At 37.5% G+C, this 20,985-nt stretch overlaps 2 protein-coding genes across 4 annotated transcripts in view; one reads left to right on the plus strand and one right to left on the minus strand.

Moving 5' to 3' along the window:
* mical2b (microtubule associated monooxygenase, calponin and LIM domain containing 2b) overlaps positions 1-1,497 on the minus strand; it is an 87,704-nt gene extending 86,207 nt beyond the window's left edge. For all 3 annotated transcript variants that reach the window (XM_022197335.2, XM_051951855.1, XM_051951856.1), the window contains exon 1: positions 1,257-1,497. The gene's annotated coding sequence lies outside the window, so the exon portion shown is untranslated. The remainder of the gene's footprint in view (positions 1-1,256) is intronic.
* A 5,452-nt stretch (positions 1,498-6,949) lies between these two features.
* dkk3b (dickkopf WNT signaling pathway inhibitor 3b) lies at positions 6,950-19,236 on the plus strand. The gene is made up of 7 exons (XM_022197337.2): positions 6,950-7,204; positions 10,900-11,025; positions 11,246-11,326; positions 16,059-16,151; positions 16,947-17,091; positions 18,124-18,274; positions 19,088-19,236. Exons 1-7 carry the CDS (start codon positions 7,016-7,018, stop codon positions 19,110-19,112), a joined length of 810 nt encoding a protein of 269 aa, XP_022053029.1. The 5' UTR covers positions 6,950-7,015; the 3' UTR covers positions 19,113-19,236.
* The last annotated feature ends 1,749 nt before the right edge of the window (positions 19,237-20,985 follow it).

A 20,985-nucleotide genomic window follows, 5' to 3' on the forward strand; every position in this document is an offset into this window, starting at 1 on the left:
ACAAACTGAAACACGAAAACCAGCTTTTATATTCTCGGTATATTTGGTTTGGCTACATTATCTTGTTAGCAACACCCAGCTAGCTGGAGCATAGTTTCATTTTTGCCTTTTTACAGTCCTTGCAAATTATTGATATTTATCAATTCATTAAATCCTTTAAAATATGTGATTAAAATTAAAAAAAATCACTCAGAAATCCAAGGTGTCAGAGCTGCCCTGCTAAGCTAGCTATCTTTTGCTACCTTTTTTATTTTTATTTTTAGAGTTCAACAAACTACAACTTTAATTTAATTGGTTTGATTTAAGCTTTTTGTTTCTTATTTAACCAGTCTGACAAACTTAGTAACACAGTGCAGCTTTAATCATATTTTTTTCGTTTGTATTTTAGCTAGATCAGTTAGCTAGTTAGCCATCAAAGAGTTAGTTTCTTTACTTTTCTTTTAGCAAAATAGTTTAAATCAATCTAGTTTGTTTAGTTTTGTCTTATTTAACTTGTATAATAAACTCAATCACATATTGGACCATCTAAAGGGATTTTTAAATTCAAAAATCCTCTAAAGTAGTAAAAAGGAGGTAAAGTAGGTTCAGGTAACTTATTCCGTGAACAGCTAAAAGCTAATTAGCCATCAGAGAGCTAGTTTCGTTACTTTTCTTTTTACAAAGTACTTTAAATCAATCTAGTATGTTTAGTTTTTGTCTTATTTAAGTTGTATAACAAACTAAGTCACATATTGGAACATTTAAAGAGACTTTTAAATTAAAATAATCCTCTAAAGTTGTATAAAGTTGCTAAAGTAGGTTCGTTAAATTACTTCGTTAGCAGCTAAAAGTTATCATGTTTTACGGAACAGTCAGATTCTGGTCTTGACTCGGTTTTGACTCAATGTTGGGTTAAATAATGGATATAAAGTCTGAACATGATCAGAAAGTCAAATACAAATGGGTAAATTTGCAAGTACAGCGTCAGTTAAATGGCTGACAGGTGGTAAATTTGTGTTTTACAATACGAATATTAACTTATTGTCATGTTTGTCTGATTTTCTGGAGCTGCTTGTGTCTGTGGCCCAGTTCACCTGTTGCACCTCCACAGCAAATGATCGATAATTCACTCAATAATTCACTCATCAATAGTTCACACATCATTAATTCACTCATCAATAATTCAGTCCCTCCGTGTTAAAGTTTCAGACATTAAACAGACAAACAACTGATTTTAAAATGTGGAGTCTCTCGGATGTGAAACATTTCTGACCGACCTGATCCGCTCCGGTCGGTAACTCCGAGCACCGAGAGGCTCCAAACACCGGAGAGTCCGTTAAAACACCGGGCCGGTGAGGTGACAGCTCCGGCCCTCCGCTCCTCCGGCGTCTTAGCTCTAAAGTCGGCAGTGAAAGTCAGAAACGGTGCTCCGATGTGACCCGGTTACCGGCTAACACGTTACTGAGCCGCTGCTGCTCACACGAGACAAGCCGAGCAGCCGCGACCTCTGATCGGAGATTTTCGTAAAGCCCATGTGACGTACGAAGAAACCCGAGCGGAGAGTTTCCACAATAAAACCCTCATTGACCCAAGCAGAGTAAGAACGAGAAATAAACTAAAAACAGTAGGAAATGATGTGGGAGTTAGTGCAACAAGAAGATTACAGTTTTGATGTAGACATGAATAAGAAAAAAATAGAAATTGGATTACAAACAGAATATGAGTAAAATTACAATAATTATTTTTAAAAATGTATTAAAGAAAGCAAGCATTAGCAAAAGAATTGGAGTAAGAATAAGAATTAAAATTTAAAAAATGATTAAAAAATTAATGAAGGTAGAAAATGATGTGGAAGTTAGTGCAAAAATAATAATGAAATTTTCTCATTTCAGCTATTTTTGTTTTTGCACTACTGTGTATATATTCGTCTCTAGATTTGTAAATGTGTCTATTTTTTAATTTTTTATAATTATTTTTTTCTTTTCTTTATTGTATTATTATTATTTTCCTGATTCTCAGTCTGATTGACATAAAAATGAATGCAAATAAAATCAAAATTAGAGTACAAACAAGACTTTGAATAAAATTGAGAATAAGAATTTAGAAATTGAGTAACAAAGAAAATAAGAATTAAAAACAGAAAAAGAAAGAAGAATAATTATTGTTATTAAAGTGAACAATAATAAGATTATGAAAAAATATAAAAATAGGAACACATATCTAAGAAAAATGTAGATAAAAATGACAGAAAAAATAATTATTTAAAAATTGGGAAAATAAAAAGAATGAGGAAAAATGAGAATATTTGTTACTATTTGTTTAGCAGAGTTCACAAAACATGTAGCTCAAAGTCCTTTAAAACTAAATTAAAAAACAAATAAAATTGCAAACAAATAAATTAAACAAATAAACAAAATGCATAGAAATAAATAAATATAACATTAGAGAGAAGCAGATATAAACAAATGACACCGCGTCTCACTGAGACAAATGTTTAAAGCTAAAGTTCTTTTTTAAATTAAATGTTTTAGCACTAATTGATTGAGACCACGTTCTGTAACTCAGCTGCACTTTATTTTATTCTGAAATCACATTTGCCGGAAGCCAGCTGCTGCTTGGCTTCTTTCTGGGAAACTTGACCGAGCTGCTGCAGGATTTGAAAAAGCTGCAGCTCCTTAACAAATCAGGAGTCTGAAACCTGCCAAACTTTCTGTCTTCATGTCAACAGAAAAGATAAAATCAGTTCAGCTTTAATTCTGAGGCATTTTTCAGACAAACCAGCTGCAGTTTAATACAATACTTTACAGAAAAAAAACAGGAAGAAAACTAAACATTTTTAGTCATGAATGTTCTGTTTTTGTTTCAACTAGTCAGAGATGCACAAAATAAATGTGAGAATTTGCAGCATTTTTGGATCTTTCGTTAATGTTTTAAAAAATATATTTTGGTTCTTTGTCAAACAGAACAACATGAAGGAAAAAAACCTACAAAATACTCCACAAACCATCGTCTAAACAGAAGATCTTCAGCTGGAAACTCTGAAGAAGCAGAAAACTTTCTGAGGGGTTCAGGTTTTTCCTTTAATTTGTCCCCCGTCTGTCTGTTTGTAGACAAGAAGCACGTTTCAAGATACAAGAGGAAAAACTAGGTAGTCCTGCTGCAGAATAAAATTATTATTCTGCTGATCATCCTTATTCAAATGACACATTGTATGACAGTGTATAGAATAAAGTGAAATAAAAAATTCAAAATAATAAATATGATTTCTTTAAATTAAATGTTTAAATACAAAAATAATGAAATAAGTAAAATAAAGATAAAATAATAAAAATCATAAAAAATAATAATAATAGCAACCAAATGACAATGTATAAAAGTGTATAAAATAAAAAAATTAAACTACATTATTTAAATTTTATTATTAAATATAAAAATAACAAAATAACAAAAATAAAATTCATAATAAAGAAATAATAGCAATATCTGTATACAAAAAGCCCATTTCAAACGCATTTCAACTAAACACATTTAAAAAATGAATGTAATAAATACATTAAAATAATAAATGAACTAAATATGATTTAAAAAATAAGGTTTTAAAATATATTCTCTTCATATTTTCATGTTTTTAATCATTTTCGGTCACCCGTCTGTCTTTTTGTATACAAAAAGAACATCTTCTAAGAAAAAATGTATTTAATTAAATTAAATGATTAAATAAAAAATGATTAAAAATACATAAAAACAATAAAATAAAACTAAGCAATTAAAGTCATTAAAAAGCATTAAATTTTTAAATAAATGATCTCCATATGTTAAACTTTGTCTTCATCAGATGTTTGGTGCAGCTCTGCCCTCAGCTGGTAGAAAACTGACATGACAGTCTGAATAGAAAATCAAATTACAAAAATGTCTATTTTTTTAAATGCTATTTGTTTTTGTTTTTGTTTTCCCCACACATGTATGAGTTGTTAACAGCTCCACCAAACACTGATTATTCCTCCAATAATCCAACATCTCAGCATAAAATCAAACATTAGAAAAAGGAAAACAGATTCATGGATCACAACTTTGTTTTTATTTCTTTCTTTCCATGAATCACCCTCAGATTTATCTTCATTTCTGTACATTAAACCGGATATGAAGTAAATTAAACCTGCAGCAGCTCCAACATTAACCTGCTGATGATAAATATGAATCTAATAAAGCATCAGTTAAAAGGAACAAAACTGCTCTTTTACTGCAATACTTACTGAATATTTACTAAATACGACATAAAACTTAGTTGTTACAACATTTTGCTGCTGTGGTGTGTTTACTGAAGTAGGATTTTTCATGCATGCAGGTAATCTTTGTGGTGTTTTTGTGTTAAGAGAACAAGTTAACGTCGACTTTAACTGTCAGAATATCTCTATACTGGGACAGAGGTAGAAAAACTGGACCATTCCTCCATCTACTGGTGTTAGAGCGCAAATGCAAGTCATCACAGGTTCTGCCATGAAGTATATTTCACTGTTACTTTGTGTTTAATTTCATAAAATGGATTCATGTTTCCTAAAATGTTTACTATACTTAACCTCTACATACTGTTTGGGTCAAATTTGACCCATTTTGATGTTTGATCGCAGTAAAAAAGACATTAAATTTAATGATTTTTCCTAAAGTAACCCAAAATACAGAAATATATCAAACTATTTTAAAAATTGACACTTTTTGTAAGAATATTTGTGTGCACTGAGTCGTATCGGTTCTATTCAGATGGACTTTAGGTCCTCCGGTGTGAGTCAGAAGGGCCCCTGTGATCCTGGGAACCATGTTTTTTGGAGGAAATAGTTCCTGGAAGGGTCTCCTGAGTCTGGAGGAGGTTCCAGAGAAGGAGGGATTCACAAAACCTTAACAGGATCAAAACAGAGGAAATGTAGACCTTCATCTGTGGAAAGGAAATCAGGGCCCCTCCAAGATCCAGACCCAGGAGGTTCATGATTAGGAGCAGGAGTTAGGTGTGCTGCCCTCTAGTGGTGTAAACTGGTTGTGGGACCGTCGAATGTCTCCTCACTGGTGGAGAAGGAATCTGAGCTGGAAACGTTCTGGAACCAAACTCCTGGAGGGGTTGGACTCTGGTTTTCCAGAGTTGCCCAGGATGAGAGGCTCTGGGTGGATGTGGGGAAACACAAGCCTCCTGGCTGAGTGTCGCTTTGTTGGAGTTCTACATGAAGAACACGAGAGTTGAGAGAGGAAAACTTGTTTGCACCAAGCAGCAGCTCGGAGGATTCAACCTTATGGGAGTCTCTGTGAGGTTCCTTAAGGGGTTCTTCCTTGGAACTTCATAGTTCTCCTGGGAGTCTTCAACGCTCATAATGGTGAAACAATTTGATAATTTTATTTTCAGCAGAAGCTTTTATCCAAAATGACACACTTTAAGAGTAGATCAACATAACGTAGGCAGGACAGCACTAAGAACCTTACTGAAGGGTCCTCGTTGGACAACTCTACCCTGACCGGGATTTGAACCACCAAAGTCCACGACCATGGAAACCAGTGGATTGGTCCCTACAGGTTGAGGAGGTGTCACTGCAAGTGAAGGGGTTTAAGTATCTCCTTGTTCTGTTAATAAGTGACGGTAAAACAGAGCTTAAGATGGATGGTGCATCATCAGCACTAACCCTGGTGAAGAGGAAGACGATCCAGAAGGTAAAGTCCTTGTTCCTTTGTGTCGAAAGGAGCCATTTAAAGTGGACCTCTGATTGATGTCCAGGAGACTTCCTTTAGAGGTTTTCTGAGCTCGTCCACCAGGAGGAGACCACAGACTAGACTCAGAGTCTACTGGAGGGATTATATATCTCATCTGGCCCGGGAACACCTCAGGATCTACCAGGAGGAACTGGAGAAGGACGACTGGAATGATTGTGCCTTCACAACCAGACCTGGATAAGTGTTATGCTCCTGCTCCTGACCTTTATCCTCCTCTTTTTCTTCCTTTCCCCATTGTTGCCCTTCTGTGTGTGTTTTGGCTTGTTTACCCCTGTCTTTCGTCTTTCCCTCCTGTCTCTCTCTCCTGGTTGCTCGCCCTCTGGCTCTGTCAGCTGATTGCTGCTGTGGGCGTCAGCTGCACTCAATCAGCTCAACTCCACTCACCTGTTCCTCTCTCTGCTATATAAGCTCTGCTCTTTCCCTCAGTCTCTACCAGATCAATGCAATCCGCATGTTACCAGACTCATCTGTGGTCCCAGACTGTGTCCCCCACAAAACCTTCCACTGCTGGACACCCCCGCCCCATTGGACCCTATTTGGCTTCTGTCCGTTTTTGTTTTCCCCAGCCTGTCTGCCCCCATAGTGTGAGTACATCTCAGTAGTTCTGCAGAACCAAGCAGTTTGGGTTCAGAGTGTTGTACTGTTACGATTTTGCTCTCAGTCCTGTTCTTAGTTTTCTTATAAGATTTGATTCTGGTTAAATAAATCCCTTCTCATTTTCCATGTGTTTGCCAGTTTGGCTGGTCTGTGCTTGGGTTCTCCAACCCCCACAATCGTAACAATAAGATGGATGGATAGATAGAATAATGAAGTAGTAGAAGAAGAAAAATAATAGTAGAAGAAGAGTCCATATTGTACATAACTGCAAACATTTAACAATAATGCACATTTTTGTGGAACTCTGCATTGAATGAGTCAAACTTTGGTTCTATTCTCAGTGATCTGGATGAACCTTTGATAAAGTTGTTTCCTGCTGTCAGACTGGATGTGAATCCTGAAGAGCAGATTTATGTGGATGAAAGCATCCATCTGACAGCTTCAGATCAGTTTTACTGCTCAGTCTACAGGCTGAACCAGAACCACCCGTTTGATTTAGACGTTTACTTCACGATCTTCTGTTTGAAGCTTTTCCACGTTATTAAACCTGATCCTCCCCTTAATTCCTCCTCCTCCTCCTCCTCCTCAGACTTTCCAAATAAACCAGATCCAGCTGTGTGCAGCTGTGCTCCCTCTGTGCGTCACCACGCCGCTCTGCAGACTCTCCGACGGAGGAGCAGGAGGAAAGATGTCCGGGATCCCGCTGCTGCTGTCGGTCATCCTGAGCTGGAGCCTCCGGAGCGGGGCCCTGATCCTGCGGGACTCCCTGGACCGGGACTCCTTGGAGCGGGGTCCGGTCAGCCTGAACGACATGTTCCGGGAGGTGGAGGAGCTGATGGAGGACACGCAGCACATTCTGGACGAGGCGGTGGAGCAGGTCTGCGTCATGTTTTATTCATTCAAACAGGAGGAATGTGTGAGAAAACATCCAGTTTATCAGAGTTTCCTCCAGCGTTCAGTCCAGACCTGGCAGCTGAGGTCTCCTCTGGCTGTTTGTTGGTCACTTTTCTTTGACTAACCGGGTTTGGAATGTGAGTTTCCACTTCTGACCAACATCATGTTTACATCATTCATCAGGACTGCTTATTCTTTTGAAGAAACATCTCCAGACTTGCATGTTTTAATGGCTCTTATTTGCTCTTAATCCTCTTCATAATTCACATTTATTCCATTTTCTTCCAAGCTGCTGCCCTGTTCTGCCTCTTTCAGTCTTTTATGATATTCTAAATTGATCTTACAAGTCTCATCCTGTCCTGCTGTTTGCACATTTCCCTGTTACCGCCTGTCTGGAAACTCGTACGGCACTTTGATGAACACAGGTCGGTTTAAACTAACTATAGAAATACAATGTTCAAAAATTTGGGGTCATGTTTTTGCCCTACATCAGTTAAAGTTGGTCCAAATGAGTTAAAGTTGCTCTATATTATTGAAAATTCCTCAAAAATTAGTTTATGTTGCTCTACATTAGTCAAAGTTGATCAAAAATGAGTTAAAGTTGACCTACATTAGCAGTACAGTACCTGTCAAAAGTTTGGAAACACCTAGTTTTTTATGATTTTTGAGAGACATATGCATGATTCCATTGTTTATCTGCAACAAACTAGGTTATTTAACAGTATTAAGACTTATTTTGATCAAATAAATATAAAAAATTTACAGATATTGGTACAAAATCTTAAGAAACAGTTAAACTTTATTTTCATTGAAAAATCCTCCCTTAACAGCTATAACAGCTTTGCACACTCTTGACATCCGAACAGTTAGTTTTTCCAAATATTCAGCTGAAATACTTTGCCATGCCTCTAGTAAAACCTGCCAAAGGTGTTCTTGGGAAGTTGGACATTTCTTTCTGACCTTACGGTCCAGTTCGTCCCAGAGCAGTTCAATCGGATTTAGGTCTGGTGACTGGGCAGGCCATTCCATGATAGATAACACTCCAGCTGACTGTTTGCTCTCTAAATAACGCCTACAGAGCTTGGATGTGTGCTTGGGGTCATTGTCTTGTTGCATGGTGAAGTTGGTTCCAATTAGCCGCAGTCCAGATGGAATTGCATGGCGTTGAAGTATGGAATGGTAGCCATGTTGGTTCAATATTCCTTTCACCCGGAATAAGTCTCCAACCACATCCCTGCTCCAATACAGCCCCAAACCATTACGTTTCCACCTCCATGTTTGACTGTAGGTGTGAGGCAGTCTGGTAACATTTTCTCTCCTGTTCTGCGTCTCACATACGTTCTTCTCTTAGAACCAAAAATCTCAAATTTGGACTCGTCTGTCCACAGAACTTTCTTCCAGTCATTCACTGTCCAATTCTTGTGTGCTTTCGCCCACTTTAGTCGCTTTGCTTTATTAGCAGCCTTAAGGAGTGGTTTCTTGCAGGAAATTCTGCCCATCAGCCCTGCATCTCTGAGCCTCCTCGCAACAGTTGACGTTGACACTGGTACATCACGTGTATCATTGAGCTCTGCTGTAAGCTGAGGACTAGTTAAGTGTCTGTTACGAAGGCTGGACACCCTGAGATACTTGTCCTCTTGTGGAGTGGTACATTTTGGCCTTCCACTCCTTTTTCTGTCTTTGTTGGACCCAGTACTGTTTTTTCTCTGCAGGCAGTAGTAAACGCCTTTTAATGAAATCTTCAATTTCTTGGCTATAGCTCGCAAGGAATAGCCTTCATTTCTCAAAACAACTACAGACTGGCGTTTTTCAATAGAGATTTGCTTCTTTCCTGCCATTTTTGAAACTACTAACACTAAACAAGATGTGTCACTGCCTTTTATACTACCCTGTTTCAATGCTCAAAGACCAAACTGTTTTCCATGCATCAATGCACTAAATAATGGTTGATAAGGCATTTAACCTACATGCATATAATGAGTTAGTATGTGCTCAAAACCTGTTGTACACAGAAACATATGAAGTGGATCAAAATACAACTGCATGTATTTCATCCAAAACCTACTGTTAATGACTGAGGTGACAGTTTGATGAAAATTGACCTTTTTGTACAAATATCTGTACATTTATATATTTATTTGATCAAAATAAATCTTAATACTGTTAAATAACTTAGTTTGTTGCAGATAAACAATAGAATCATGCATATGTCTCTCAAAAATCATAAAAAACTAGGTGTTTCCAAACTTTTGACAGGTACTGTATATTCATGAAACCACATAAAACCTATAAATTAAAGGCTGAAAATATAAATGTTATGGTTTTGTCTGAGTGTTTCTCCCAGATCAGAGACTGAAAATACAGCATATATAGACATCTTTTACTCTAAACTTTTAAAAAAGAGATCTTTGGACTCAACAAAAAAACAATAAAGCAACAGTCCTAATTCATATTTTCCAGTTCAGACAACTTCTAATGAACTACAGTGAGTTTGAAGAATTAGATTTTTCTCTACAATCAAAAGATTTTTTTATAGCATAAGCAAGTTTTTCAGTTTCTTACTCATAAAGATTTGGTTGTTTTTATTAGTATTTAAATATCAATTAAAGACTTTTAATTACCATAATTATGAGCATATGTTTTTAAGTTGACATTTATTCAATTAAGCTGCTTCGATTAGATTTTATTAGTTTTATAAATGCATTTGTGTGCTTTTGCTCAACAGCAAAATTCTGTCAGATCAAGCTTTTTTTTTCTTTTTTTTTAAAAAAAGGCAAATTGTTTTTGCAATTAGCAATAGGATCATGTCAATCAAAGTTTGTCACATCGGCTTAAACGTTGGATGTAGTTGAAATGTAAAGGAAGAAGATGGTGCATGTTAGAGAACGTATTGTAGAATGAGCTTCACAGATAAACACCTCTCTGACTGAGAACTTTATGGCTTATTTTCTGAGATCCTGAAAATATACGTAGACTGTGAAAAGAAGATAACATTCCTGCAGCTGGAAAACCAAAACTAAACCTGTAAAATAACATAAAAATACAGTAACTGTCTGTGATTAAGCAGCGGGTTCCATTTTTTATGTTTTGGTGATAAAGATCCTCAAAAGATCCTCTAAAGAACCTGTAAAGATCTCTAAATATTCTCTAAAGATTTGCCAAAGATCCTCCAGCTATCCTCTAAAGATCTTCTAAAGATCCTTCAAAGATCATCTAAAGATCCTCCAACAATCCTCGAAAGATCTTCCAAAGATCCTGTAAAGATTTTTGAAAGATCCTGTAGAGATCCTCCAAAGATCATGTAAAGATCTCTAAAGATCCTTCAAAGATCATCTAAAATCCTCCAACGATCCTCTCTACCCTCAGATACCTAAAAACTGCTGCTGAAACCTCTACAGAGATCTGACTAGTTTCACATATTTAATGTTGTGGTTCTTTAAATGTGATGGAAAGAAAGAAAACTGTCCAGAGACATAAAACACCACAGACCTACTGGGAGGTTTTTACCTTCATGTCATCCAAGAAATGGAGATTAGTGTCAATCAAAGTGAGCTGTAGGTAAAGAAAGTAGATTCAGACTCCTGGATCTGGAAAACAGACGTCTCAGCTGAACATAAAAACACATGTTCTGCATTTTATGGAAGATTTATGAACGTTTCCTGACATTCAACCTGACAGATAACAACCGAGAGCGCAAAGTCTTCTTCATCCTCGCTGGATCTGCGTCCAAACTTCCACAACCAAAGCAGGAAGGTGATAAAAGACGGAAACAGAACGGTTCAGGTTCTGGACAGAACCGACCAGGTAGGAGTTCAGTTCGACATGTAGCTTACAGACAAAATACATTCAGTTTATAGAGATTATTTATTATCCAGAGACGGAGGAAACTGTCTGTGGTCTGCTGGATTCTGGAGCAGGCAGTAGGAAACTCAAAGACCGATTATGTTTGGTTTTATTCTTTACCTTTTCATATGGATCAAGCAGAAATAAACTGTATTTCAAACTCTTCTTTTCTAATTTGTAGGAAACTAACAACCGAACAGGAGAGACTCATCTTTCTCACATCCACATGGAGCTTTCTGGACAGTGGAACAGCGTCAATCATGTGAGTCATTTGTTTTTTTCTGCTTATTTTCCTCATATTTAGAGGACAGTGGTACTAATGCACTTTGACTTAATAGTGCGGCACACTCTCACTCAATATTTTTGTACATTAATGTAAAATAACAACAACTGGATCATAAAAAGAAGGAAGCTATCAGACAAATGTAGTGGAGAGAAAAGTATATTTGCCTCTGAAATGTTGTGACGTGAAGCTATAAAGCTGCAGAAAATGTAAAAACTCCAAATGTCTTCAGTCGTTTCGTTCTGTTCTGTTGAGCATCTCTCCTGTTCGTTTGCCTCCCAAACATTCCTCAGATTATTTACAGCTCTTAAATTAACCCTAGAGTTCCTACATGAGCATTTTTCCTTGGGTTTAATAAATATTCTGCCAGAGGAAACAGAGGCGGAGCTTCTTTCCTCTAACTGTGGCTTCATTGTCTCGACTGGTTCGTATAAAACATGAGCTCATCCAGCAGAGACCCGACGTATACTTTTCATAGTTTCAGACCGACTCCGGTTGAGGTCATTACCGACGCTCGGTGCCTGTTTTGCCGTTTTACTTCACAACAGCTGGTTTGATCTTCTGCTTTCCTGGCAGCGCTGCAGACGGTGGTTATGTTAATGGCTGGCTGCTGGAAAAAATGCCAGGGAGGAGAGGAGGCCTGAGAACCAGGCGGGGTGAAGACTAATACTCTGAAATCACCAAGAGTTTAGGAACCTCAGCCTCACAGTGGAGTTAATGACGAGTATTTTAGAGAAAACAGTCACTAGACGGTTTAATGGAGGATTTTAAGGTGAGAAAACATGTAGGCTAAAGGTGGAAAACATATAACATCCTTTAAACACAAAGTGCTGACCTCATTGAAGTTTTCCCATTTTACTGCTTTACTGGTCAATTTCATTCAGCTTTTTTGACAAAGATTTACCAAGAAAAGGAAGATTCATGTAAAAAAAAAAAAGTGTCCTTGTGGATTAACTGACAAAAAATCAAAAAGGTGAACAGTTCAGTGAAATTTGAGCTTTTAGGTTATTAGACGAGATGTCTGGTTGACACCAAATACTGCATAGTAACACAAACACATCATCTCTACTGTGAAGCATGGTGGTGGCAGCATCATGATGAAGCACAGTGGTGGCAGCATCATGATGAAGCACAGTGGTGGCAGCATCATGATGAAGCACGGTGGAGGCAGCATCATGATGAAGCACGGTGGTGGCAGCATCATGATGAAGCACAGTGGTGGCAGCATCATGATGAAGCACGGTGGTGGCAGCATCATGATGAAGCACGGTGGTGGCAGCATCATGATGAAGCACGGTGGAGGCAGCATCATGATGAAGCACGGTGGTGGCAGCATCATGATGAAGCACGGTGGAGGCAGCATCATGATGAAGCACGGTGGTGGCAGCATCATGATGAAGCACGGTGGTGGCAGCATCATGATGAAGCACGGTGGAGGCAGCATCATGATGAAGCACGGTGGTGGCAGCATCATGATGTGAAGCACGGTGGTGGCAGCATCATGATGAAGCACGGTGGTGGCAGCATCATGATGAAGCACGGTGGTGGCAGCATCATGATGAAGCACGGTGGTGGCAGCATCATGATGTGAAGCACGGTGGTGGCAGCATCATGATGTGAAGCACGGTGGTGGCAGCATCATGATGAAGCACGGTGGTGGCAGCATCATGATGAAGCACGGTGGAGGCAGCATCATGATGAAGCACGGTGGAGGCAGCATCATGATGTGAAGCACGGTGGTGGCAGCATCATGATATGAAGCACGGTGGTGGCAGCATCATGATGAAGCACGGTGGTGGCAGCATCATGATGAAGCACGGTGGTGGCAGCATCATGATATGAAGCACGGTGGAGGCAGCATCATGATGTGAAGCACGGTGGTGGCAGCATCATGATGTGAAGCACGGTGGTGGCAGCATCATGATGTGAAGCATGGTGGAGGCAGCATCATGATGTGAAGCACGGTGGTGGCAGCATCATGATGAAGCACGGTGGTAGCAGCATCATGATGAAGCACAGTGGTGGCAGCATCATGATGAAGCACGGTGGTGGATGAAGGATGAAGAATCAAATGATTATGAGGAGCTTTGGGGTTAATTTTTTAGATTATTTAAACTCTAGTGATCTAAATCAGGTTAAAGTGGATAAAATGAGCTGAAAAACTGGGTCAGCAGTCACAAATATGAACCAGAAGCTCAGACCTTGATACATTTTATTACAAATCAGATTTATTTATGTCGGTTTGAGGAAAACAAACTGAAACCATGGATCTAACAGTTTTACAGTTGGCTAAGCGCCAAAATGACTGAACGTTTAAACTGCTGCTGCTGTTTTCTGTTTTTCTTTCCCTGAAAAAAATTTGTGGAAAACGTGGTTGTAGCTGCTGCTGGACTAATAAGCTCATCTGGAAGTCATCAGGATCAGAGCTGCGGTTTCTCTCTGAAGTTTCCACTCCACTGTGCTTGGGATAATTTCTCTTTTCTGGCAGAAACTAGGACATATTTTTTAGACTTCAGCAGCTAAACACAAAGGTTAATGTCCTTTATTCTGACGTGTTTCTAGCAGAACTGAATGTTTTGAGCAGGGTTCAGGTGTTAACAGGCTGAAGTGGAAAATAAAGGTTTACTAAGAGTCTGGAGGTGTTGATGACAGAAACTAGATCCTGTTTTTAAAACCATGAAAACACGTCATCGTATTTATTGAGTGTTAACAGCAGAGGAACTCTCTCACAGTAGAGTTACACTGTAAAAAACAACACTTTACACAACTATTCTAAAGTTTTTACCCATTTTGCTAAATTACAATGCCTAGTGAAACATGTCAAAAATATTTCTTTATTATTTTAATAAATTGTTCTTTTTCAATGGTTTACTATAAAATATATTTTTGATTATTTAAATCATTAAAAACAGCATTATTTTTATTTTACGGACATTTCCATTTGTTTCAAGAATATTTGTGTACTTTAGGAATCTTTTTTTCTCAATATTTTCAAGCATGGGGGTGGCATTATTATATTTTATCTTTAAACCAGCAGAAATACCATTATTTTGCAGATATTTGCCATTATAAAGATAAAAATTTAACTATTTATTTCAAATATTAAAAAATGGTAAATATATTTTACAGACTTTCTGCTACATTAAATTGTAGATAATTACTAAAATCACAGGAAAAAAATTTAGTGTATGAACACTCAACATCAAAAATCTGTGTTTTTACAATTTATTTTTTTCCAATGTTTGATTAAATTACTTTTTTTTAATTTAAAAGAAACATGGTGTACATTAAGACTTAAAAATTGTAAATAATTTTACAGTTTTTATTGTACTTACTGTAAATTGCAAATATTGAATTAAATTGAAATAATTTACATATTGACTACATAAAAATAACTAAAACAAAAAAATATTTCTATCTAAAAAATGATCATTTCAGTTTTATTTATTTATTTCTCTACGGTATGTGACCATAAAAAGACTACACTCCACTGTACATACACAACATATTTTCTGGTATTTTCACAGTTTTTACATATGTCAATCCACTTGTTTTTGTTGTTTCTCTACAATGTAAACTCAAGTTGAAGTAAGATTTCGTTCCATAACTATTGATGGCAGCAGAGATGCAGTAAAAGTGTTTAAAAGTGTTTAAATGTGTCGCAGTGACTCCTGTTTCTGGATTCTCGCTCCGTTTGACTTCATGCAGCCTGAAGATAAAGAAAAAAACAACAAAGACAGAAAACTACCAGAACTTCTGCTGCTGTTTTTGGCCCAAACTGTTTCCTGTGAATCTGGAATAGACTCAAATAACAGTTTAGCGTCCAGATTTAGAGGAAAAATCCACCCTTCCTGTGTGACACTCGTCACATTAATCATGCTGTTAGAAACCAAAGAACAAAACTAAAAACGCTGCTCAGAGAACAACGTTTGGGTTTTAGAAGAAACTACATCTTTGTGGGATTCATAAAAGAAGTAAAATAACACTTAGTCTAGTTTTAAAATGAAGAAATCTGAGAACGATGATTTATCATGATGCCGCCACCACCGTGCTTCACGTCATGATGCTGCCACCACCGTGCTTCACGTCATGATGCCGCCACCACCGTGCTTCACGTCATGATGCCGCCACCACCGTGCTTCACGTCATGATGCCGCCACCACCGTGCTTCACGTCATGATGCCGCCACCACCGTGCTTCACGTCATGATGCCGCCGCCACCGTGCTTCACGTCATGATGCCGCCACCACCGTGCTTCACGTCATGATGCCGCCACCACCGTGCTTCACGTCATGATGCCGCCACCACCGTGCTTCACATCATGATGATCAGAGTCGAAAGCTGCAGCCTTCAGTTTAATTCACTGACATCCATCTTGCAGTTTCCATGGCAACCATCAACCCAGCAGCATTAGAAGGGAAATTTAAAAAAAACACTTGACCCATTTCCATTTTCAGTTTGTATTAAAATATTTTACATTTTGTTGAAAAAAATGACCTTGAATGTGTTTAAAATTGGAAAATATTGTCAGGATAAAAATGAAAACATGACTTTAGTCAGTTTAGTAGTTTTCACACTTCATGATGCCTTAAACTGCATTTTCATTTAAAATAACATTTTCTCATCCTATTGAACCGACTTGCATCATATTTCAGTGTACATTTAGTTTACCACACACAGTAACAGTAGCTGTGTTTCTGTTTTCTAACAGGACTGTATGGTGGACGAGGACTGTGGTGACCTGAAATACTGCCTGTATGAAATTGAGAGCTCCAAGTGTCTCCCCTGTATACCGACAGACATGGTGAGATTTCCACCTCTGGGCTGTTTGTTCCCTTAAAGCCCCACTTTTTCATAGTTTTATATTAAAGACAATGACGAACAGAGAATTATCACAAAACACTGCAGGGTTCAGCATCTTTGAGCTCCTTGTTTGATTTGATCACTTTCTTAAAGCTCTTTTCCTCAAATTTCAGACTGAATGCTACAAGCTTAGCATTTTAGCTGCTGGAGAGTCAAATTTTTTTTTCCAAACCAAACATTGGTGGAGACCAAAAAGGAGCTAAAAACAAAATGGAATGAATGTTGGACTGAGATTTATAAAGTGATTTATGTAAACATCTGCTGAATGTGTTTAACTGTTTGTTAGATAAGCTAATCTAAGATATGATAAGCTAATGTAAGCTACTCTAAGATAACTAAGATAAACTTAAGGTAAGATATGATAAGCTAAGATAATGGGTTGGTTGGATAATATAAGATCAGCTAAGATAAGACAAGCAAAGATAAGGGAAAGCTAAGATAAGCTAATATATGATAAGCTAATATATGCTAAACTAAAAATAAGATAAGCTCAGATATGATAAGAATTGATATGCTAATATAAGCTCAGCTAGCTGAAAATCTAAAATCAAACACAGAATCATTGAGGCTGTAGGTCTAATAAATATCAGCTAACATGAAAACAATAAACATTAAAAAAAAACATCGAAAACAGTATTAGCTGGAAGAGAAACACAGTGATGACGATGTTACATAAACACAGCTATGTAGTGTGTTTTCATACGGTTTGTATGTGTGTGTTTGTGTGTCCTTGCAGCCGTGCACGAAGGACGAGGAGTGTTGTTCAGACCAGTTGTGTGTCTGGGGTCAGTGTACCGTCAACGCAACCAGAGGAACCGAAGGAACCATCTGTCAGAGCCAGAGAGACTGCAGGACGGAGCTCTGCTGCGCCTTCCAGAGAGGTAAACACAACAACAACAAAACAGCAAAACAACAACATAACAGCACAACGAGACATATAGAACTCTGCTGTACCCTCCAGAGAGGTTAATGCAACAACAACAGCAATATAACAACACAACAACAAAACAACAACACAAGAAGACCCTCAGAGCTCTGCTGCACCTTCTTGAAGAATATAGAGGTGATCCTCCTTCTTCATTACTCCATTTACTTTGTGTAAAGCTCCAGTTCTATAGACCATGATACTGCCACCTCCATGCTTGATGGTAGGTTTGGTGTTCTTGGGGTTAAAGGCCTCACCTTCAGTTTTTCTTCCATCTGACCACAGAACTTTCCTCCAGAAGGTCTTTTCTTTGTCCATGTGATCAGCAGCAGACTTGAGTGGAGCTTTAAGGTTCTGCTTCTAGAGGAAGAACTTCCTTCTTCATGGATCCTCTCAGCTCATGTTGATGTAAAACCCTGTGGACACTGACAGCTGTGTTCCAGCAGCTTCTCATTCATTCAGACCTGCTTTCTGATGGTTCTTGGATGACTCTTGACCATCCTGACCAATGGTCTCTCAGCAGCAGGTGGTAGTTTGTGTTTTCTTCCTGATGGTGGCAGTAACACAACTGGACCATGAACTTTATTCTGACTAACAGATGATTCTGGATCTGAAACTGCTTTTGTTAAATGATTTTCTTCTTCAGATCTTTGCTGAGCTCCTCAGACTTTCCCACTGTAGAGTTTGAGTCTAATGAGTGGATCTAATGGTTCTATTTAAACCTGATCAGAGGAGTCAGCAGCTGTAGTCAACTGTAATCAGAGGAAGTTAAGAGGCCATGAAACTAAGAAAATTTGATCAACACAACTTCCTACATCAACAAAACTCAATTCATGCGCGATCATGTATTAATGTATAAACTCCAGGAAATAGACAGGGCCCAAGTGTGAAGAAACAGAACACAAACTGATCGTTTCTTGTGACTTTATGTTTTTGTTTAAACTGACCTGTGAGTTAAAATCGTTTTTGTCTCCACTTCCTGTTCCAGAACTTCTGTTTCCTGTCTGCAACCCCAAACCAGGTCGAGGTGAGTCGTGTCTGAACCATCCTAACCTGCTGATGGACATGCTGGCCTGGAACCAGGACCAACCTGGAGACCACTGCCCCTGTTCAGAGGGTCTGCAGTGTCAGCCGCACGGGTAGGAACAACACAACACAATTACAACACAACTACAACAACACAACTCAGCAATATCACATAACATCAACAACAATAACACAATAACAACATGGTATAAGACAAGACAACACATCAAAACACAACAACACAACACAGCAGCATGTCACAACAAAAACAATACAAGAATACAAAACAAGACAACACAATGGCGGTATGGCTCAGTGGGTAGAGTGGCCGTCTTGTAACTGGAAGGTTGCCAGTTCGATCCTCGGCCCGTCGAGCTCATGTCGAGGTGTCCCTGAGCAAGACACCGAACCCCTAATTGCTCCTGATGGGTTGTGGTTAGCACCTTGCATGGCAGCTTCCTCCATCAGTGTGTGAATGTGTGTGTGAATGGGTAAATGTGACATATCATCATGTAAAGCGCTTTGGATAAAAGCGCTATATAAATACAACCATTTACCATTTACAATAAGATGACACAATCCAACAATAACAACATGACATCAAACCACAACACAACACCAACAATAACACAACATGACACGACACAAGGCAAGACAGGACAACACAACAACAACAATAACACAACATGACACGACACAAGGCAAGACAGGACAACACCACAACAACTCAACATGACAACAGACAACACAACAACATGACACAAGACAACACCACACAATGCAAGACATCAACAATATGACGCAACACCACAACAACACAACACACAATGCAAAACAACAACACCAACAACAGCAGATTTCCAGGCAAACCAGTTATTGTTTGTTGCTATTGTTTGTTGTCTAATCTCTGGTTGTTTTCGTTGCAGTCGGGGCTCAGTGTGTGCGGAGTGAGGATCAATAACTCCAGAGATCAATGAGCTGCTGATTGATCGGCTCCTCAAAGAACTGAACTGTTTATTTATGCTTTAATACCGACATGTACCAGACAGGAAATAAAGGTTTAGATCTGAACCAATCAGAGCTCAGGTCTGTTTTTATTGGATGTAACACTGAGTAGTGACCACCAGGGGGCAGAATGTATCAGTTTAACAGGAAGGAATACCAGAAACTCAACAAACAAATAAATAAAAATATATAAGGAATGAAAACATTCACAAGAAAAACATCTTTCATTTGAACGCTGAGGCTCATTTTTGGTTTATCTTCTGTGTTTTTTACTTTTTATTCAGCAAAGGATAAAAAAAGAAAAAATGTGGTGAAAGTTTCCAATCTGAAGGGGACTTTGATGATTGATTTTTTCTGACAGTTTAAACAAAAGATAATCTGATTTCCAGCAGCCGGTTATCAATGTTTATAGGCTTCCTGCTGAGCTGCTCAACAAACTACATTTAAAGTTTTTAAATGCAGAATAAAAGTCTGTTTTTTCACAATAAAAGCATGAAAAGGATGAAAGATTACAAATATTGAAGTACGATTATTAAGATTATTACCTTTTGGATATTAAAGGACAGTTAATAATTCTTATTTGACATTTGGAGACTCAAAACATGAACAAAACTGTTATAAAATGAGCAAAAAAGATGCAAAACATCCACAAAATGGACGAGAACTTGTTTCTTTAGTGTATATTTAGATATATTTTAAATGCTGCCGAGTAATTATTCTGATATCTTAGAACATGGAGGATCCTGAAGCATTTTCTTCTAATTATAGGTTTAATATTTATTAATTATCAATTATTGACATTATAGCAATAGTTCCTTGTTGTAAAACATCATTAGACATGTTCTGATATCTGTCACTGAACTACTTTGATACTGAAGAAAACTGAAAAAACTAATAATTTTCAATGCCTTTAACTTATATTTTCATAAATAACTTTGCGGAACTATTAATTAATAACTTCTTGTTTTAAAACATCAGATTTGTTGACATTTATCACTAAATTACTTTTATACTGAAGAAATCCCAAAACCTGTTGATTCTTAGGGATGTTCTGAAGTGTTGCAAATTGAGCCCTGAAACTAAGCCCTATTAATTACATTTTTTTAAAAGTAACTGAGCCAAATTAATGACTAAACATTTATTTTTGCTCTGCAACAATCATGTTCTGATAACTATCAATGAATTACTTTAATACTGAAGAAATCCTATAAAACTAATCATTTCCAGTGAAGTTCTGAAGTGCTGCAACTTCAGCCCCTAATGTCAGCCTTTATTAATTTATATTTAGCATAATTAAGTCAGCTGAATTATTAATTAATAGCTCTTTGTTGCTAAAAACCCTTAGAAATGTTGATATTTATCACTAAGTAGCTTTTATACTGAATAAATCCCAAAAACCTGTTGATTCTTGGGAAAGTTCTGACATGTTGAGCCCCTAATTTTAGCCTTTACTAATTTACATTTTGCATAATTAATTAAGCCGAATTATTAATTAATAGTTCCTTGTTGTAAAACACCTTTATACATGCTGACACCTATCATTAAATAACTCTGAAGCTGAATAAATCCTGAAAAACTAAGAATTTTCAGTGAAGTTCTGAATCATCAGGTTGCAACTTGAGCCCATAATAATAGCATTTATTTATTGATTTAAATTTATAAAACGAATTATCTATTAAATGTTTATTTTTTGCTCTGGACCACCGTTGTACTGATAACTCTCAATGAAAAACTTTGACGATGAAGAAAACGTAAAAACTAGACGATTCTCATTGAGGTTCTGCAGCGTTGGGCTGCAACTTCAGCCCTAAATTTTAGC

This window comes from Acanthochromis polyacanthus, chromosome 8 (genome assembly GCF_021347895.1).
Source record: "Acanthochromis polyacanthus isolate Apoly-LR-REF ecotype Palm Island chromosome 8, KAUST_Apoly_ChrSc, whole genome shotgun sequence".
Classification (NCBI taxonomy): domain Eukaryota; kingdom Metazoa; phylum Chordata; class Actinopteri; family Pomacentridae; genus Acanthochromis; species Acanthochromis polyacanthus.